This window comes from Cygnus olor, chromosome 21 (assembly GCF_009769625.2).
Source record: "Cygnus olor isolate bCygOlo1 chromosome 21, bCygOlo1.pri.v2, whole genome shotgun sequence".
Classification (NCBI taxonomy): Eukaryota; Metazoa; Chordata; class Aves; order Anseriformes; family Anatidae; genus Cygnus; species Cygnus olor.
In genome coordinates, this window is record NC_049189.1 from 6,398,128 (window position 1) to 6,414,958 (window position 16,831).

Consider the following 16,831-nt stretch of genomic DNA (forward strand, 5'->3'; position numbering starts at 1 on the left):
TTGAATTTGGGCTAATCTTCCCCCAAAAAAAGCGCATTGGGTCTGGGATTTGGCCTAATCCCCCCAAAAGCCCTGTGAGGCTGGGATTTAGCCTCAAAAATCCCAAAATTCTGAGGGTGAGATGCTTGTATTTGGGCTAATCTTCCCCCAAAAAGTGCAGTGGGGCTGGGATTTGGGCTATTATCTCCCCCCCAGAAAAGTGCTGTGGGTCTGGGTTTTGGGCTAATCGTCCCCAAAAGCCCTGTGAGGCTGGGATTTAGCCTCAAAAATCCCCAAATCCCAAAAATCTGGGGGTGGGAGGCTTGGATTTGGGCTAATCTTCCCACCAAAAGTGCAGTGGGGCTGGGATTTGGGTTTATCCCCCTCCAAAACCCTGCGGGGGCGAGGCTGAGATTGGGGCTAATCCTCTCCTAAAAAAAAAATAATCAAAAACCAAACCAAACCAACCAAACAAAAAAAGGGGCTCAGTACTGGGGTCCACCCCCCCCCCCCGTTGGAGGACCGCGCCCCCGCCCCTCTCCCCCTCGGAGGACCGCGCGCTCTATGGTCGCTTCCTAGAGCGTCCAGGCCGCGTGACGCCATCGGGCCGCGCCGCGCCGGTTGCCATGGTGACGGCGGCCATGGAGGGCGGCGGAGGCGGCGGGCGGCCCTCGGCCCTGCAGGCCGCGCTGCTGGCGGCCAGCGCCGCCCTCACGGCGCTGCTGTGCTCCGCGTACCGCCGCAAGGCCCGGCTGGCCCGCGGCCTCCAGGTGCGTGCCGGGAGCCCCCGGGGCCGAACGCGAAGCCCCGAGCCCCGAACGCCGGGCCCGGGCCTAGGCCGCGGCCTAGCTCCTCCGCCGCCGCCGCTCGGCCCCCGCCGACTTCTTCTTCTCCTCCTCCTCCTCCTCTTCCTCCTCCCGTCCCGCAGGGCGCCAGGAGGCTGCGGCTGGACGGGGAGCTGCGGGCCGTGCTGCTGGAGGCGCCGGGGCGCTGCGTGCCCTATGCGGTCATCGAAGGTAGGAGAGGGGCTGGGGAGGGGGGCTGCTGACCCCCCACCCCCCACCCCCTCCAGCCCGTGTATTTCACCAAAAAAAACCTTTTTTCCTAAAAATCCCAGCGCTATACACACCTCGTGGCTGTCAGGCGGTGCCTCGCGGCATGAGGGCTTGGTGCCCCAACCCTCCTCGGTGTCCGTGCCCCCCCGCCCCAGTATGAGGATGACCCCCCCCCCCGTTATCCCCCCCCCAGCCCATGAGTTTCACCAAAATCCCCTTTTTTTTTCTAAAAATCCCAACCCTTCACACACCTCGCGGCTGTCAGGCGGTGCCTCACAGTGTGAGGGCTTGGTGTTCCAGCCCCCCTTGGTGTCTGCGCACCCCCCATGTGTGAGGACCACCCCCCCCCCCACCCCGTTACCCCTTCCCAGCCCACGCGTTTCACCAAAAACCCCCCTTTTTGCCGAAAAATCCCAACCCTGCGGCTGTCAGGTGGTGCCTTGCAGTGTGAGCGCTTGGTGCCCTGCCCCCCCCTTGGTGTCCGTGCCCCCCTCCCTGTACGAGGACGACCCACCCCGTGCATTTCACCAAAAAAACACCTTTTTTCCTAATAACGCCAACCCTACGCGCACCTCGTGGCCGTCAGGCGGTGCCTCGCAGCGTGAGGGCTTGGTGCCCCGGCCCCCCTCGGTGTTTGTGCGCCCCCCCCGTGTGAGGACGACCCCCCCCTCTCCCGTTACCCCTCCCCAGCCCACGCGTTTCACCAAAAACCCCTCTTTTTTTTCCTGAAAACCCCAACCCCGTGGCTGTCACGCACCGCCTCGCAGCCTGAGGGTTTGGCGCCCCGGCCCCACTCGGTGCCCGTGCCCCCCCCCCCCCCCCCCCTCGCCCCGGTGTGCGAGGACGGCCCCCCCGTGAGCGCCGGCTGTGTTGCAGGCGTGGTGCGCTCCGTGAAGGACACCCTGAGCAGCCAGTTCGTGGAGGACTGCGAGGGCGTGGTGCAGAGGCTGACGCTGCAGGAGCACAAGATGGTGTGGAACCGAACCACCCACCTCTGGTACGTCTCCCGCGCCCCCAGGAGAGGCCCCCCCCCCCCCCCAGCGCGGGGACCGCGTCCGCCGGCGCCTCCGGCCTCTACGTCGCGGAGCCGGCCACGGTTTCCCCGCGCCCGAGCGGCCTCAGCTCGTCAGATAACGCCTTCAATTCACGCGCGGCGGGCAGCGCTGCTCGCTGCGCCGTGGCTTGTCACAGCTGCAGAGGTGACCGGGGTTTGGGGGGGGGGGGGGTTAAGGGGGGGTTAAGGGGGTTTAGCTGTCCCCGAGCGCCTTCTCCGTGATGCTGGGAGCGCTGAGGGAAGGGAGGAGGGCGACACCCCGAGGTGCGGGCACCCTGCGGCGTGACAGCCCTCGCTCCGTGCTGCTGACAGCGCGGCTGTCGGCGCTGCCAGCCCAACGGCGGCGCGTTTCCCCGCTGCTCCGGCGCCTGGGGAAGCGCCGACGCTCGCTCTGTCCCCCAGGAACGACTACGAGAAGGTGATCCACCAGCGGACCAACGCGGCCCCCTTCGACCTGGCCCCTCCGGAGGACGGCGCCGGCGTCGCCGTGAGGGTGATGAAGCCGCTGGAAGCCGCCGAGCTCAGCCTGGAGACGGTGTACGAGAAGTTCCACCCCTCGGTGCAGTCCTTCACCGACGTCCTCGGCCACTACATCAGCGGCGAGCGCCCCAAGGGCATCCAGGAGACGGAGCAGATGCTGAAGGTGGGGACGGTGCTGACGGGCGTGGGGGAGCTGGTGCTGGACAGCAACACCATCAGGCTGCAGCCGCCCAAGCAGGGCCTGCGGTACTACCTGAGCAGCGCGGACTTCGACGCCTTGCTGCAGAAGCAGCAGGCGAACGTCAGGCTCTGGAAGGTCCTCGCCGTCCTCTCCGGCTTCGCCACCTGCGCCGTCCTCTTCTTCCTCCTGCGGAAGCAGTACCGGCACCGCCGCGAGAGGCAGCGCCTCAAGCAGCTGCAGGAGGAGTTCAGGCAAGCCCAGGAGCAGCGGCTGACGCGCGAAGCCGGCGCGGAGGGCGCGGAGGGGCCGAGAAACGCCTGCGTGATCTGCCTGAGCAACGCCAAGGCCTGCGTCTTCCTGGAGTGCGGCCACGTCTGCTCCTGCAGCGAGTGCTACCGCGCCCTGCGGGACCCCAAGGCGTGCCCCGTCTGCAGGCAGCCCATCGCCAGGGTGGTTCCCCTCTACAACAGCTGAACCCCCGCGCCCGGGGGGGCTTCGGGGCGTTAAAGCTCCCTCCCTGCGGGGGGTTTCTCGCTGCTCCTGCTTCGGCTGACACGTCTCGCTGCTTGGGCAGGTGGTTTGTGCGCGTTTGGTTTCTTGGTTTTTTTTTTTTTTTTGTTTTTGTTTTTGTTTTGCTGGGAAGAGAATCGAAAATGCTGGGGGAGGGGAGGGGGCTGGAGCAGAGCGGGGCGCTTCGGCTGGGTACGGAGGAAGGTTTGCGCGGAGGCCGACGGCCAGCTCGCTGCTGAAATACCCGGGGTGGGAAAACTTGGCGACAGAAAGCTGCGAGAGGGCTGCTGGGAGGCTGCGGCACGCGGGCGGCACTGCCGCCTAGCAGCAGCTCCTCCGCCCCCTGGGCAGGACGGTCTCCTGCGGAGCTTCTGCGGGGTTTTGCGTGAACGCTGGTGTTTGTGGGGCAAGAGGGGAGCGGCGTTTCCCTCGCCTGCCCCGAGGCCTCCTGCCGCGCGTGGCGGGGGGCCCTTGGTTCCTCACCGCGCCAGGACAGGAGAACGAGGAAGTGACAGCGCGATTTCCGCGGCCAGGCTCGAGCTGGGAGCTGGAGCGGGCTGTAAAATAATAAAAGTGGCCGAGAGGTGGGTTCGGCTCGGCTCGTTACCTCCCTGGGGCCCTGACAGCGCCGCCTCCGGCTCTCCCCACCCCGGGAGGATGAGGGGAACCCCCCCCGGGGGCTCGGGGCACGCAGCGACGGCCGAGGAGCGGCCGCGGTACTTTGCCCTCTGGTTCCGGCCTGCCCGCACCCTGCTCTCGGGCACGTTCCAAGAGAAACGCCTCTCTGCCAGCTGCCGGGAGAAGTTGTGAGCAGCGGGCGGGGTTTGGTCGGGCGTTAACCGGCCGGAACGCCCCGCAGCCGGCGCGCTTTGGCCTGGTTCTGCCAGGAGAAACCCCCCCCCCCAAAAAACCCAACCCCCTTCTCCGGCAGCCCTAAAAGCAGAGCGGGACCCCAGCGCCGGGAAGGGCCGCGTCCGGGCGGGCTGTGGGTGGCGGCGCCTTTCTGCTGCGGCAGGGGGAGGCAGGGAAAAAGCAGAAGCAGCAGCACCCGCGGGGCTGGCTCCCTCCTGCCCCCTCCTCGCCCTTCGCACGCTGCTGCCCCTGCCCTAAAACCACCTCAGCTGGGCACGACGAGCGCCAGAAGCCCGCTTTGCTGCGGGGTCAGGGGTTTTTCCCATGGCCACCGAGGAGCCTCTTCCCACCCAGCTCCCCCTTTCCCCGCGCGGGGAGCGGCAGCACCCCCCAAAAAAAAAAAAAAAAAACCCGCAAAAAAAACCCCAAACGGCCCTGTCCCGCCGGGGGACCACGGGGACGTCACCCCCACGGGACGCGGGGAGCCTAAAAATAAGCCTGGGGTGGGGAGGGGGTGTGTGTGGGGGGGGGGGCAGCGCTCTCCCCGCTACCTTTCGCCTCCTGTTCGGGAGCTTCTTCCCCGCGGTATCTCGGGCGGAGGCGCACCCTTACGTAAGGAGCTGGCAGCTCGGGGGTGTCGGGGGCGTTCGCACACGGCGCTGCCAGCGGAGGGGCTCGGGGCGCACCCCGCCGGGCAGGCAGCACGGGGGGGACGGGGGCAGCGAGCCCCAGCCCCGCTCCCCCGGCCTTCGCCTGCCCCCCCGAACGCCCCGTTGTGCCCCAGCCTAGCGCGAGTAGAGATTTTTGGCCCCGCTGCCACCCCTCTGACTTTGTAGGGGATGCAGCGGGGACACCAGCGTCCTGTGTGCTCTTCCCCCCCCCCCCCACCCCCCCAAACCCTCACGCCGCCGCCACCGCCCCCGTCCCTTTGCCCCTCGCCCGCACCGGGGGCTTTGCCAGGAACAAAACCCGGCCGATTCTCGCCCCCCTGCAGCGAGACCGTCGGGGAAGCCGGGTGGAAATGTCACGGCCCCCTGGGGAGGGCTGGCACGGGGACGTGGCACGGAGCTCCGGGCTCCCCGCAGGCTGTTATGGGGCGGCTCCAGGTTCACAGACTGTTATAGGGCGGCTTTGGGCTCCCTGTAGATTGTTGTAGGGTGGCTTCAGGCTCCCTATAGATTGCTATAGGGCAGCTCCGGGCTCCCCATAGATAGTTATAGGGTGGCTTCAGGCTCCCCATAGATGGTTATAGGGTGGCTTCAGGCTCCCCATAGATAGTTATAGGGTGGCTCCGGTTTCCCTGTAGATTGTTATGGGGCAGCTCCAGGCTCCCCATAGATTGTTATAGGGTGGCTTCAGGCTCCCCATAGATGGTTATAGGGCTGCTCCAGGCTCCCTATAGATTGTTATAGGGTGGCTTCGGGCTCCCTGTAGATTGTTATAGGGCTGCTCCGGGCTCCCCATAGATTGTTATGGGGTGGCTTCGGGCTCCCCACAGGCTGTTATGGGGCGGCTCCAGGTTCACAGACAGTTATAGGGCGGCTTTGGGCTCCCTATAGATTGTTGTAGGGTGGCTTCAGGCTCCCTATAGATTGCTATAGGGCTGCTCCGGGCTCCCCATAGATAGTTATAGGGTGGCTTCAGGCTCCCCATAGATGGTTATAGGGCATCTCCGGGCTCCCCATAGATTGTTATAGGGCATCTCCGGGCTCCCCATAGATGGTTATAGGGTGGCTTCGGGCTCCCCATAGATTGTTATAGAGCATCTCCGGGCTCCCCATAGATGGTTATAGGGTGGCTTCGGGCTCCCCATAGATGGTTATAAGGCTGCTCCGGGCTCCCTATAGATTGTTATAGGGTGGCTTCGGGCTCCCTGTAGATTGTTATAGGGCTGCTCCGGGCTCCCCATAGATTGTTATGGGGTGGCTTCGGGCTCCCCACAGGCTGTTATGGGGCGGCTCCAGGTTCACAGACTGTTATAGGGCGGCTTTGGGCTCCCTATAAATTGTTGTAGGGTGGCTTCAGGCTCCCTATAGATTGCTATAGGGCAGCTCCGGGCTCCCCATAGATAGTTATAGGGTGGCTTCAGGCTCCCCATAGATGGTTATAGGGTGGCTTCAGGCTCCCCATAGATAGTTATAGGGTGGCTTCAGGCTCCCCATAGATGGTTATAGGGTGGCTTCGGGCTCCCCATAGATTGTTACAGGGCATCTCCGGGCTCCCCATAGATGGTTATAAGGTGGTTCCAGGCTCCCCATAGATTGTTATAGGGCTGCTCCGGGCTCCCCATAGATGGTTATAAGGTGGTTCCAGGCTCCCCATAGATGGTTATAGGGCGGCTCCGGGCTCCCCATAGATTGTTACAGGGCATCCCCGGCCACCTCGACGGTCTTAGCGGGTCACCCCCTCGCCCCCCGGCCCCTTAGGGCTCTCCCCCCGCCTCGGGGCACCCCGGGGATCCCCGAGCCTGCCGGGGCCACCCCTCCGGGAGGCGGTCCCGGTCCCGGGGGGGGGCCGCTCCCCGCTCCCCGCCCCGCCCCGCTCCCCGCCCCCCGCTCCTCTATCGCCGCCGCCGCCGGTGCCGCCGCCGCGGAGCCACCGGAGCCGCCAGAGCCGGGCCGGGGCCGGGCCGGGATGTGACGGGGCGGCCGCCCCGCTCCGCCGAGCCGCTGCCCCGGGGGGGCTCGCGGGCCCCCCGAGCCCCGGGAGGCTGTCGGGGGGGGGAGGCGGCACCACCGGGCCCCCCCCTCCCGCCGCCGGGCCCCCCCCCCCCTCCCCGGGCATGGCGGAGGGGCCGCCCTACGGCGAGGGGCAGCTGGCGGGGGGCGCGGCGGGGGGGGAGCTGCCTTTCCCCGTCCGCCTCCGCGGCCCCGACGGTCTCCTGGCGGCCGGGCAGGGCAAGAGGCCGCCCAAGCTGGGGCAGATCGGGCGCAGCAAGAGAGGTGGGTACCGAAATCGGGGCGGGGGGGCGCCGGGAGCCTGCTCCGGGGACCCCCCCGGGGATGCTCGCCCCGCATCTGGCACCCCCGGGGATCCCAAGGGTGTCCCGCATCCCCCCCCCGTGGGTCCCTCGGTGTCCCCAGGGGTGCGGCGCACACATCCTGGGGTCGCGCCCTGGGGATGCTCCCCCCCCCGCCCCGGGGATCCCAAGGGTGCCCCGCATCCCCCCCCCCAATACCGTGCCCCCCACCCCGGGCACCCTCCGCATCCCCTCCCCAGGACCGTGCCCCTGGGGTGCTCCCCTTGCCCCGGGCACCCTCCTCATCCCCCCCCCAGAACCGTGCCCCCCACCCCGGGCACTCTCTCATCCCCCCCCCGGTGCCATCTCCCCGCCCGGCTCTGCCGCACCGCATTCACAACCCCGCTTTTGCTTTCATTTTTTTTCCCCTTTCTTTATTTTTTTTTCCTGCTTTCCAGTGGTTATCGAAGATGATAGAATCGATGACGTGCTGCAAAATCTCTCCGAAAAGGCCCCTCCCGGTGTTTAATACCTCTCCGGGGACATTCGGTGAAAACTGGGGCCGGGTGTGGGGGGGGGCGGTTTCCAATATCCCAGGTTTTTGGCAAAAATTAACTAAAAAAAAAAAAAAAAAAAGCACCGGGAGAACCAACGCGCCGGGCTCGGAGCGCCGTCACCGCCAGCACGCCGCGCAGGGGATGCAGGCGACAGGACAGCACAGGATCCCCGTGAGATGCAAAATTACATACAAAAAAAAAAAATAATTGGGGAAAAAAAGAATAAAACCCGCTCCAAAATCCGCCCCCCCCCCAGCCACGTCCACAAAGGCTCGCGAGGGACGGAGGCGCTGCGGGTTTCTGCGCCGGGGACGGCGAGCGCAGCGCCGGGGCTCGGACCCTCGGGTGGCGCCGAGCGGGCGCCTTGTTTACACGAGTTAACCTTGCAAAAATGAATCCGTGCACTTGGAGGTACCATGCTACTGGTTCTGTTCTTTGATTTCGTTTTGGTTTTATTTTATTTTTATTTTTTACATTGGTGTCTTTCGATGTTGGGAAATGATATAAAATATATATAGATATCTATATTTCGGTCGCGTTTTAAGGTTCACAATGGAATGCGTGGGGGGGAAAAAAAACAAAACAAAACACAACTTTTATAAAGGAACGGACTGGAGGGAGAATTGTGGTTTTATTTTTTAAAGCTTGCACTTCTTGGTTGCTGTGAGCAAACGGCTCTGTGCAGACGGAGATTTTATATGTACGGGGGGGGATGCTCGGCCTTTTTAACAACCATGCAGTCTGTAGTGTGGGTAATTTTTTTTTTCTTATATTGTGGCAGTTTCCTCTCTTTAATAGACTGTATTAAAAAAAAAAAATCGATCACAAATTAACCTGATGGATGTAATCATCACAAGAGTGCCAAACGCTGGGTGCCGGAGAGCCGCGTTTCATGCCCAGGCTTTGCGCTCTCGCGGGCAGCGCCGGGGCTTCGCTCGGCTCCTACGCCTCTGTCGGTCTCTCGTGGGGTTTCTTTGACTTCTCTTTTCTAGTCTTTCTTTTTAACTATTTTGCATGACATGCAAAAAAAAAAAAAAAAAGGGAAAAAAAAAAAACCAAGCACCTCTCGTGCGAGGGCCTATTTTATTGTTTTCTGTTTGCGACTCTGAATGACAGACCTCAAGCCAGGTTTCCTTTCCTCCTTTTCTTAAATATCGTGTATGGTGCACTTCTCCTCCACTACACAGGGCTATTTCTGCAATGTACCAATAAAAAGGAAAATGAGACAAAACGCCGAGCGAGCCGGAGCTGCCGTGCTTTGACGGGGGCCGGGGGGGGCACGGCGCCGTGACCGGGGCCAGCGCGTCTGAATAATTGATTGCCATTAATATTTATTGGGGGCAGGGTTATTTATTTCGTTGGTTTGATGGGAAAACACCTCCGGGGGAGGAATTTGGGGTTAAACTCCATGTGAGGCTGCCTGAGCAGCCAACGGGGGGCATGGGGAACCCCAAAACAGCTCCGTCCCTGCTGCTCGCAGCAGCTCACCCTGAAGCTCAGCACCTGCAGAGCCTCCCCTGGCACAGGCACCGATAACTTCAGAAAATTCGGGCAGCATGGTGGGGAGGCCCCAGATTTCAGAAATCCCCCCAAAACCCGAGGGTGCAGGCGCATCCCCGGGCCCCAGGCGCGTTTTTTCGAGCGGAGGCTCCGCAAGAAGCTACGGCACAGCCCTGGACATGGAGCTGGGGGAAACGGGGATGGGGGGTTCTTAGCAGGAATAAATATCCCACAATAAAACCTGCTGCTGGGCAGAGCTGGTGCTGCCCTGCAGAGGCGGGAGGTACCCGAAAGGGGTGCCATGATCGCTCCATGGGGTGGGTTTTGGTCTCAGCTTTCGTGATTTTGGGGGTTCGGAGGCAGGGCGGTTTTTTGGGCATGCCTTACCCCACCAGTGCTCACCCCCCCCGCACATGCAGGACAGCTTGGCTGCTTATTTCTCATCTTTTTTACCCCATGCAGCTTCTAATGGGTACAGGACGGCTGGGAAACTTGGTTAAAACATTCCCTTAAAAAAAAATAAAATTCAACCTGTTCGTGGTGCTTTCCCCGTGGGTTCAGCCGAGGCTGTGGCCGTGCAGGACGGGCAGCCCTTGGCGATGGGGATTTCCATCCTGGTGACCCTGATGAACAGGAGGTGGGCACACAGGAGGGTTTTTTTTCCCCTAAATTAGTAGGTTTTTGCCCCCGGCAGCACCCACGGGATGTCTGGGTGCAAGCAGAGCATGCTGCACCCGGCTTTGGTGGCTGCAGCACCGTAGGAAAAACCAACCACGGATGGATGCAGCCACCGGCACCTGCTCCGATTCACCAAAAACCCTCCGTTTCGCATGAAAAAACCCGACCTGCGGCCCTGGGAAATGCCAGCCACATCTCCCCTTTCCGCCCATCCCTACAGCACCCAAATCCCCCAACACCCAGGAGGAGCCGGGGGGGGGGGGGGGGGGACAAAGCAGAGAAAACCGGAGCCTGAAGCAGGGGGGGAGCCGAAAGAAGAGGCAATCCTGCTAAATTACAGCCCGACCTTCCCCATGCATCTTTCATGCGCGGCGCCGGCCGCCGTGCTCAATAAATAATGGGGCGGGAGCGCGCGGTGGGGCCCCGGGGGGGATGGAGGCAGCTGGGAGGATGGGGGAAAAAGGAGAAGAGCATGGTTTTGACGGGCAGGAGCCCACCGGGATTCCCCGGCCACGCGGAGACGCTGCCCCGAAGGAGGATTTAAGGCTTAAGCCGGGGGTTATGGCGTGCATTATTTAGCAGATGGCCCCGCGCAGCCCGCGGGCTCCCCGGTGACCTTGGCGGGGCGAGGACGGATCCGGTGACACGGGGCTAAAGGGTGGGGGGGGGACACACACACACGACCCTTCCTTGAGCTGGCTCTGAGCAGCAGCTCCAGTGCTGCATCCCCATGGAAACCACACAAAATAAAAGCCGGGTCCATCCGGCTGCTCTCGGTAGGGGAAAGAAAAAAAAAATTAAGGAAAAGGATGAAATGCGAGCGGTTTGCGGGTTTGTGGATTAATTGCTGGAGAGCTTTGGGGAAAGTGGCCTGGAGGGGTGAGGTGCTGAGCTCCCTGCAGTGCCTGCAGGATGGCAGCCCCCCAGCCAGGTGTGCGCCTCCATCCCGTGCCCCGGTGGGTTTGGGGTCTGGGGGTTTTGGGGCTGGGGAAGGTGCCGGGGTCCCTCACACCGCAGCACGTGGGGGAAGGTTCAGCCACCCCCAACGCCACCCTGTTCTCTGCAGGCTCCAAATCCCCACTGCAGCAACCTCGGGCAGCATCGCCCCTCGCATCTGGGGCAGGAATTCAAGACCTCGTGTTGGGAAAGGCCAGGGATCCCGCCGGGAACGCGCTGGGTTTGGGTTTCCCTGGGACACCAGCAGGGCTGCTCCATCCTCGTCCTCGGGGTTTCCTCACACGATGCCCCTATGGGCTCCACGTTCCCAAAGCAGCTGGTGCAGGACCGAGGCAGGCCACGCTCTTATTTATTTATTTATTTTGGGGGAAAAACCATTTCTAAGCTCAAAACAAAGCCTCTCAGCCCCGTGCTCAAGGAAAGGAGCTGCGCTGCCGTGGAGCACTCTCGCCACGCTGCCCCGAGCGAAGCCCCGGCTTGCAAAACCCCGCAGAAAAGCACGGGCACCCACGGTGCCGCCTGAAATAAATCCTCGTCCCCCACCAGAAATAGGGCACGGCAAAGTAGGGCAGCGGTTCCCTGCAAAAGCCATTTCTTTATTCCTCACACGGGGAGCGAGGTGTGGGACGCGGCCGCCAGAGCCGCGCATCCGAGGCAGGGGACGGAGCCGGCCCCATCCCGCCCCAAAAAAGCCTGGTGGGGGGGGGCGGGGGGGAACAGTGGGATCTGGTCAGGGTTTGCTGGGCATTTCACCTTTTGGAAGAACGGGGAGATTTCCCCCATTTGGGGGAAAACTGGAAAAAATCGAGAGGGGAAGGTGAAAACCAGGGGAGCCTCCCGTGTGGTTTCGGATCCCAACCCAGTAAAACGCCGGTGCGGGGGGAGCAGGGCTGGTGGCAGAGGTTCCTCACTGAAAAGCCACGGTTGCTCAAAACTGGGCAGTTTCGGTGACCTTTGGAGGGTTAAAAAAAACACACAAAAAACACAAAAGCGGTCGTTCTGATGGCACTGGGCCCCTCCTCATGCCGGTGTTCCTGCCCCGACCAGCCAGCAGGGCTGTCACCCCCCCCGTGTCTCCACACCAAAGGGATTTCGGGTACAGTGTGCCCTGGGGGGGGGGGGGTGCTGCCCCCCCTTTGCCCCCTGTTCCGGGGCGTTCAGAGGTTGTGTTTTTTTTGGGGGGGGGGGGGGGCTGTTCCCATAGGATTTGTGTTCTGCTCCAGGAGAACAGCATGGACCCAAGATGTTGGGGTGTTTTTTTTCCTGCCTGAGGATTTGGGGGGACGTGGGGTCCCTGCTCTGGCGGGGGGACAACAGGTAGAGACGCCCCCATCCCTGAGTGTCCCATGGAGCACATCCCTGCGGCACCGCGTGGGGTTGGCTGGGGCAGGGAAAACGTCTCACAGCATCGAAGTGACAGCTTCGTACCCCAGATTTGGGAACTGGGGATTTTCTGGGGCACGGGGAGCATCCTGCAAGAACCCCGAGCCCCGCTGCTGCCTCCCTCCCCAGGCTCCCCATTTCCCTTCAGCCTGGGGTTAAGGTTCCTATTACAAAGAGCTGCTTCCACTAACGAGGACTAAGCAGAACATCAGACATCCTCGTTCATACGTTGCTCAAGGCATCGAGCTGCCACCCCAAAAGCAAGGAAGCTTTGCTGGGAGCTGCCTGCAGCAGCCGATGTTCCCCCAACACCAAGCCTGAGCAAAAGCCGCGGCACCAGCGTCCCTGCTCACCTTCCCCTAGCTCCACACGCAGGGAGAAGTGATGATTTTGGGGGTTCATTTCCCATTTGGGAATTTCGGGGGTATTTAAACTCCCTGGCAGGTGGGGGAAATGTTGCTGCTTTGGGGCTGCTCGCCCCTTCCCACGAAATTGTTCGCAGCGGAGAAACCGGAGCCACGCACACGGGCTGGAGCACCAGCCCCTGGCTGGGGCGCTAACAGAAAATAAAGCAAAATAACCAGCAAACAGATATATAAAAGGAAAAAAGAAGTGATTTTAGCACCTTAAAGCCCCCGGTGGTTAGTCACGGAGCAGGGCTGGGGCCAGGCTCTGACTCAGCTCCGCGCTTGCCCCCGCGCTGCTCCGAGCGCACCAGCACCGCTTGGCACCTCCTGGCATCCCCAAACCCCCACCGGCGCCAGGCACCCCGGGTCTGGGAGCCTATGCGGATGGAAATGTAGGTAATTATGTAAATATAATATGTAATATCTGTTTGGGGAGACGAGGGGGCAGGAGGGTCTTGGTTCTGCAGGGGGTTGAGACAAAAAGGGGAGCTGGGTGCTGGGTGCGCCGGGAGCTGGCGTCTGTGCGAGGCCTCGCCCTGAGGGATGGGGACCAGCAGTGACATCCCGAGCCCTGCTCCCTCCACGGCTTGTAGGAGAATGGATTAAAAGTCAAATAAAATAAAAATAAACCTTAAGGGGGTTGCAGCCCAGGCCAGCCCCCCAGGGATGGTGGCCCCCAGGTCCTCCCCAGCGGAGTTGGCCGTGCCACCAGCACCCCTTGGGGTGGGTTAACCATGAAGAAGTCCACAACCCTGCGGTGTGACAGGGAGGGAGGGGAAGCTCCCAGGCCCCCCAGCTTTGCTGTTCTTGCCCACCTGCGGCGCGACATCCCTGCGCTTAATGAGGTGAGCAATTAACAGAGCCCCCCGGGAGCCAGGCAGAGCCACGCTCACGGCCGCGCTCAGCCCCGTGCGCTCAGCCTGGGAGAGGTGGCTCTGGGGGGGGGACACAGAAAGGAGGACCAGAAAGGGTCACAGGGAGAGCACCATCAGTGCAAGCTTTTCTTTCTTTCCTTTCCTTTCCTTTCCTTTTTCCTTTCCTTTCCTTTCCTTTCCTTTCCTTTACGCTCCTTTCGGCTCCTTTCCTTTCCTTTCCGCTCCTTTCCTTTTCCTTTTCCTTTTCCTTTCCTTTCCTTTCCTTTCCTTTCCTTTCCTTTCCTTTCCTTTCCTTTCCTTTTCCTTTCCTTTTCTTTCTTTCCTTTCCTTTCCTTTTCCTTTTCCTTTTTGTTTTTTCCTTTCCTTTTCCTTTCCTTTCCTTTTCCTTTCCCTTTTTTTTTTTTTCCTTTTTTTTTTTTTTCCTTTCTTTCCTTTCCTTTTCCTTTATTCTATTTTTTTGTGATTTAAACCTCAGAAGCAACACTGTAAAGCAACCGGCAGCCCCGGTGCTCAGCAGGGATGCAGTAGCTCCGGTGCCTCACGGCACAAAGGACCGAATTTCCACCATCCCCCTGCACGTGAGCAGAGCCTAGGGACAGGGAACCCAGACAGACCAATTTCCTTCCCCCCCCCCCGACCCTTTCCTTGCAGGAAACCCAAACCACAGCAACCCGGTGCAGCTGACCCCAGTGTCGATACCACTCTTTGCACAGACCAAAAAAAAAATAAAAAGAAAAAAAAAAGAAAAAAAAAGGCATTAAAACCAGGTGCTGAACCCATTGTCCAGGCTGATACGTGAGGCTGTTACGAAGCTGCCAACCTCAGTAAATCCCCCCCAAAAAGCCCAAAACGCCCTTTTTTCCCATGCAGGCTGCCTGCGGGAGGACAGGAGCGGGGTCGAGGCGTTGGCGGCGCGCGAAGGTGCGGGGCGGCCGGCAGCTATTTACGGGAGATGTCAGCACCCACTGACAGCCCTGGCAGCTCGCTGCTGCACGCACGGGCACGAGCGCCCCTGAAATCCATATGTGCTTTTATATATAGGACGCTGGCTTTGATGTATTTCTGCCAGGCGGCTCCGAATCACCAGGGGCTGCTCGGGGGGGGGGGGGACCGCGGGCACGCTCCGCACCCATTTGGGGTGCGAGGAGTCGGGGTTCAACGCCACAGCACTGCCTTCCCCTCCCAGGGTCTGCATTTAGGGGGGGCTGGGACCCCTCGTCCCCCCGTACCCGATGGGCAGAAGCCCCTGGGAACCCCCTCACCTTCCCCTTGGCACCCGGGGTCACTCCTGGTTTTGGCTCCGTTTTCTAGGGTTTGGGGATCCAGCCAAGCCAAACGCAACCGCTTGTGTAACGTTTTGCTCCAAAAGCTTCTTAAACAGCCACATATTTCTATTGGATTTCCCTTGCCCCGCGCTGCTGATTACTGCAGTATTTATGTATAAATAGAAGCTGTCTTCCCCATAATCTGCTCGTTTCTCCTCGTTAGCTCGGGGCCAGGCCCACCGCTTTGCTCAGCGCCGAGTCCAGGCTCTGCTTTGGAGTTTGCCGGGACCTGGCGGCACTCGATGAACCCAGATCCACCCGTTTTTCCTCCAAATTTGCTTTTTAAAGCCATTCGCTTTGGGTTTCCAAGGTGTGAGGGCTCCAGCAGCAGTGATGGAGCCCATTTGGGGCACCCGGTGCCCTTTCGGATGGTGCAGGGAGGTTGATGCCAAGGTGAGGGGGAAAGAAAAACCTCATTCCCAAAATCCACGTGCCTCTTACCAACGCCGGCACCCTCCCCATCCACACACCCGCTGGCTCGGGGCACGCTCAGGCCACGATTCCTTCCCAGCACCTTCCTCCAGCCTCACAAAGCTTTTTTTTTTTTTTTTTTTTTTTTTTCCCCCTAATTTACGGAACGTCTCGGTTTGTTAATTATTTTAATCATTATTACTCATCTTTCCCTTCCTCCCCCCTAATACTTCATCCCGGGCCCGTCAATCATTTTAATAGCTGTTTACAACCCATCATCAAGTCTTGCATAACATCCACATGACTGCGCTCAGATGCCTCCGACACCCAAACCTGCCCCGGGCTCTATTTCGGGAGCGCTGAAGCCCACGGCACCGAGCGGCCGCATCCCCCGGGATGCCGAAAACCCCAGAGAGAAGCATCCCTCGAGCAGGACCACGCCGTGGCTGACCCGAGCCACCCCTGCCCTGGGATTTTGGGGCCAGGGCTCGTTTCGGTGGTGCCGACACCCTGCTGAGCACCGCGGGCGGATCATGCTCCGCTGCGCCTGTTTTAAGGGACGGGACCAAAACCACCCCAATTTTGGGCGACTGTGGCTGCGCTGCATCGCCGCTATCCGCACCCCGGCCTGGGCAGCGGGAGGAGAAGGCGAGGGGGGGGGTTACGAAGCACAGAAACGCTGCTAAAAAGCCCGTTTTCCAGCAATATCTGGAGCTCTGCTCGCCGCAGCGCCCGTCGGCGGCGGGTTGGCGGGCGGACGGGGGCAGAGGCGCAATCTGTGCTTGGAGCGCTGCCGGCGAGCTTGCAGCCCTTCCAGCAGGCACCGGCGGGGCTGGGGGGTGGCGAGGGCTCTTTTTTAAGCTCTGCTGTCCTCCCCCTCTCCCGCGGGTTTCGTAACCCTCCCAGGCGAGCGAAGGCTCCCCCCCCGGGGCCGGCTGATGAGCCCCCGCTGGGCTCCCGGGGGGGACGCATCGGTGGCCGGCACGGATGCCCTGCGGCACAGCGGGGTTTGGGCTCCAAGGCCCAGGTTAGGACTGCAGTTTTGCACCGGGGCTGCCCCAATTGGGCCGGTTCTCACCCCAAAACCACCCGTCTGCATAAAGCACAGGGCAATCCTGGCCGGTGCTGGCTCCCCGGGGAGCGGGAGCCGTTCTCTCTCGCCGTGCAGAAGCTGCAGGCAAATATTTATTTCCACGGCACGGAAGGAGTTTATTTATTAAGCCCCGACTGACAACGGCAACCAAACGAATTTCTCCTAATGAGGCGCTCGCGGTCACCTTGGTGACAGCACCGCAGCACCCAGGCTGCGGACCGCGGCTGAACCAGGGCAAAACCCCCAGGACAACGGGGGGGACACGGCAGGGGCTGCGGCCACGGGGACCCAGCCCCACGCTGGGGAGACCCTGACACCCCCCTGCTCTCATTAGCAGCCCAATTAGCCAAGCGAAGGCAGCTGACAAACCCAGAGCACGGCGGGCGGGCGCTTTTCCAGCACATGGCGGGTGCCACCAGCTCGGTCGGGGTGGGACCATGGTGATAAAGTGGCTTTTGCCATCCTTTTTCATGGCCTGCTGGAAGCTCGGTGGCTCCTTCCCCTCTGATCCCCCGGTTGTAATTCACGCACAAAGTCAGGAGGTGGATTTCTGCACATTTTGTTTGTTTGTTCGC

At 61.4% G+C, this 16,831-nt stretch overlaps 2 protein-coding genes across 2 annotated transcripts; both read left to right on the forward strand.

The window, feature by feature from the left end:
- The first annotated feature begins 536 nt into the window (after window positions 1–536).
- Window positions 537–3,846, forward strand: MUL1 (mitochondrial E3 ubiquitin protein ligase 1). The gene is made up of 4 exons (XM_040533653.1): window positions 537–749; window positions 908–995; window positions 1,911–2,031; window positions 2,491–3,846. Exons 1-4 carry the CDS (start codon window positions 606–608, stop codon window positions 3,221–3,223), a joined length of 1,086 nt encoding a protein of 361 aa, XP_040389587.1. The 5' UTR covers window positions 537–605; the 3' UTR covers window positions 3,224–3,846.
- Window positions 3,847–6,882: 3,036 nt separating this feature from the next.
- CAMK2N1 (calcium/calmodulin dependent protein kinase II inhibitor 1) lies at window positions 6,883–8,858 on the forward strand. Its single transcript, XM_040533681.1, has 2 exons — window positions 6,883–7,053; window positions 7,529–8,858. Exons 1-2 carry the CDS (start codon window positions 6,894–6,896, stop codon window positions 7,597–7,599), a joined length of 231 nt encoding a protein of 76 aa, XP_040389615.1. The 5' UTR covers window positions 6,883–6,893; the 3' UTR covers window positions 7,600–8,858.
- The last annotated feature ends 7,973 nt before the right edge of the window (window positions 8,859–16,831 follow it).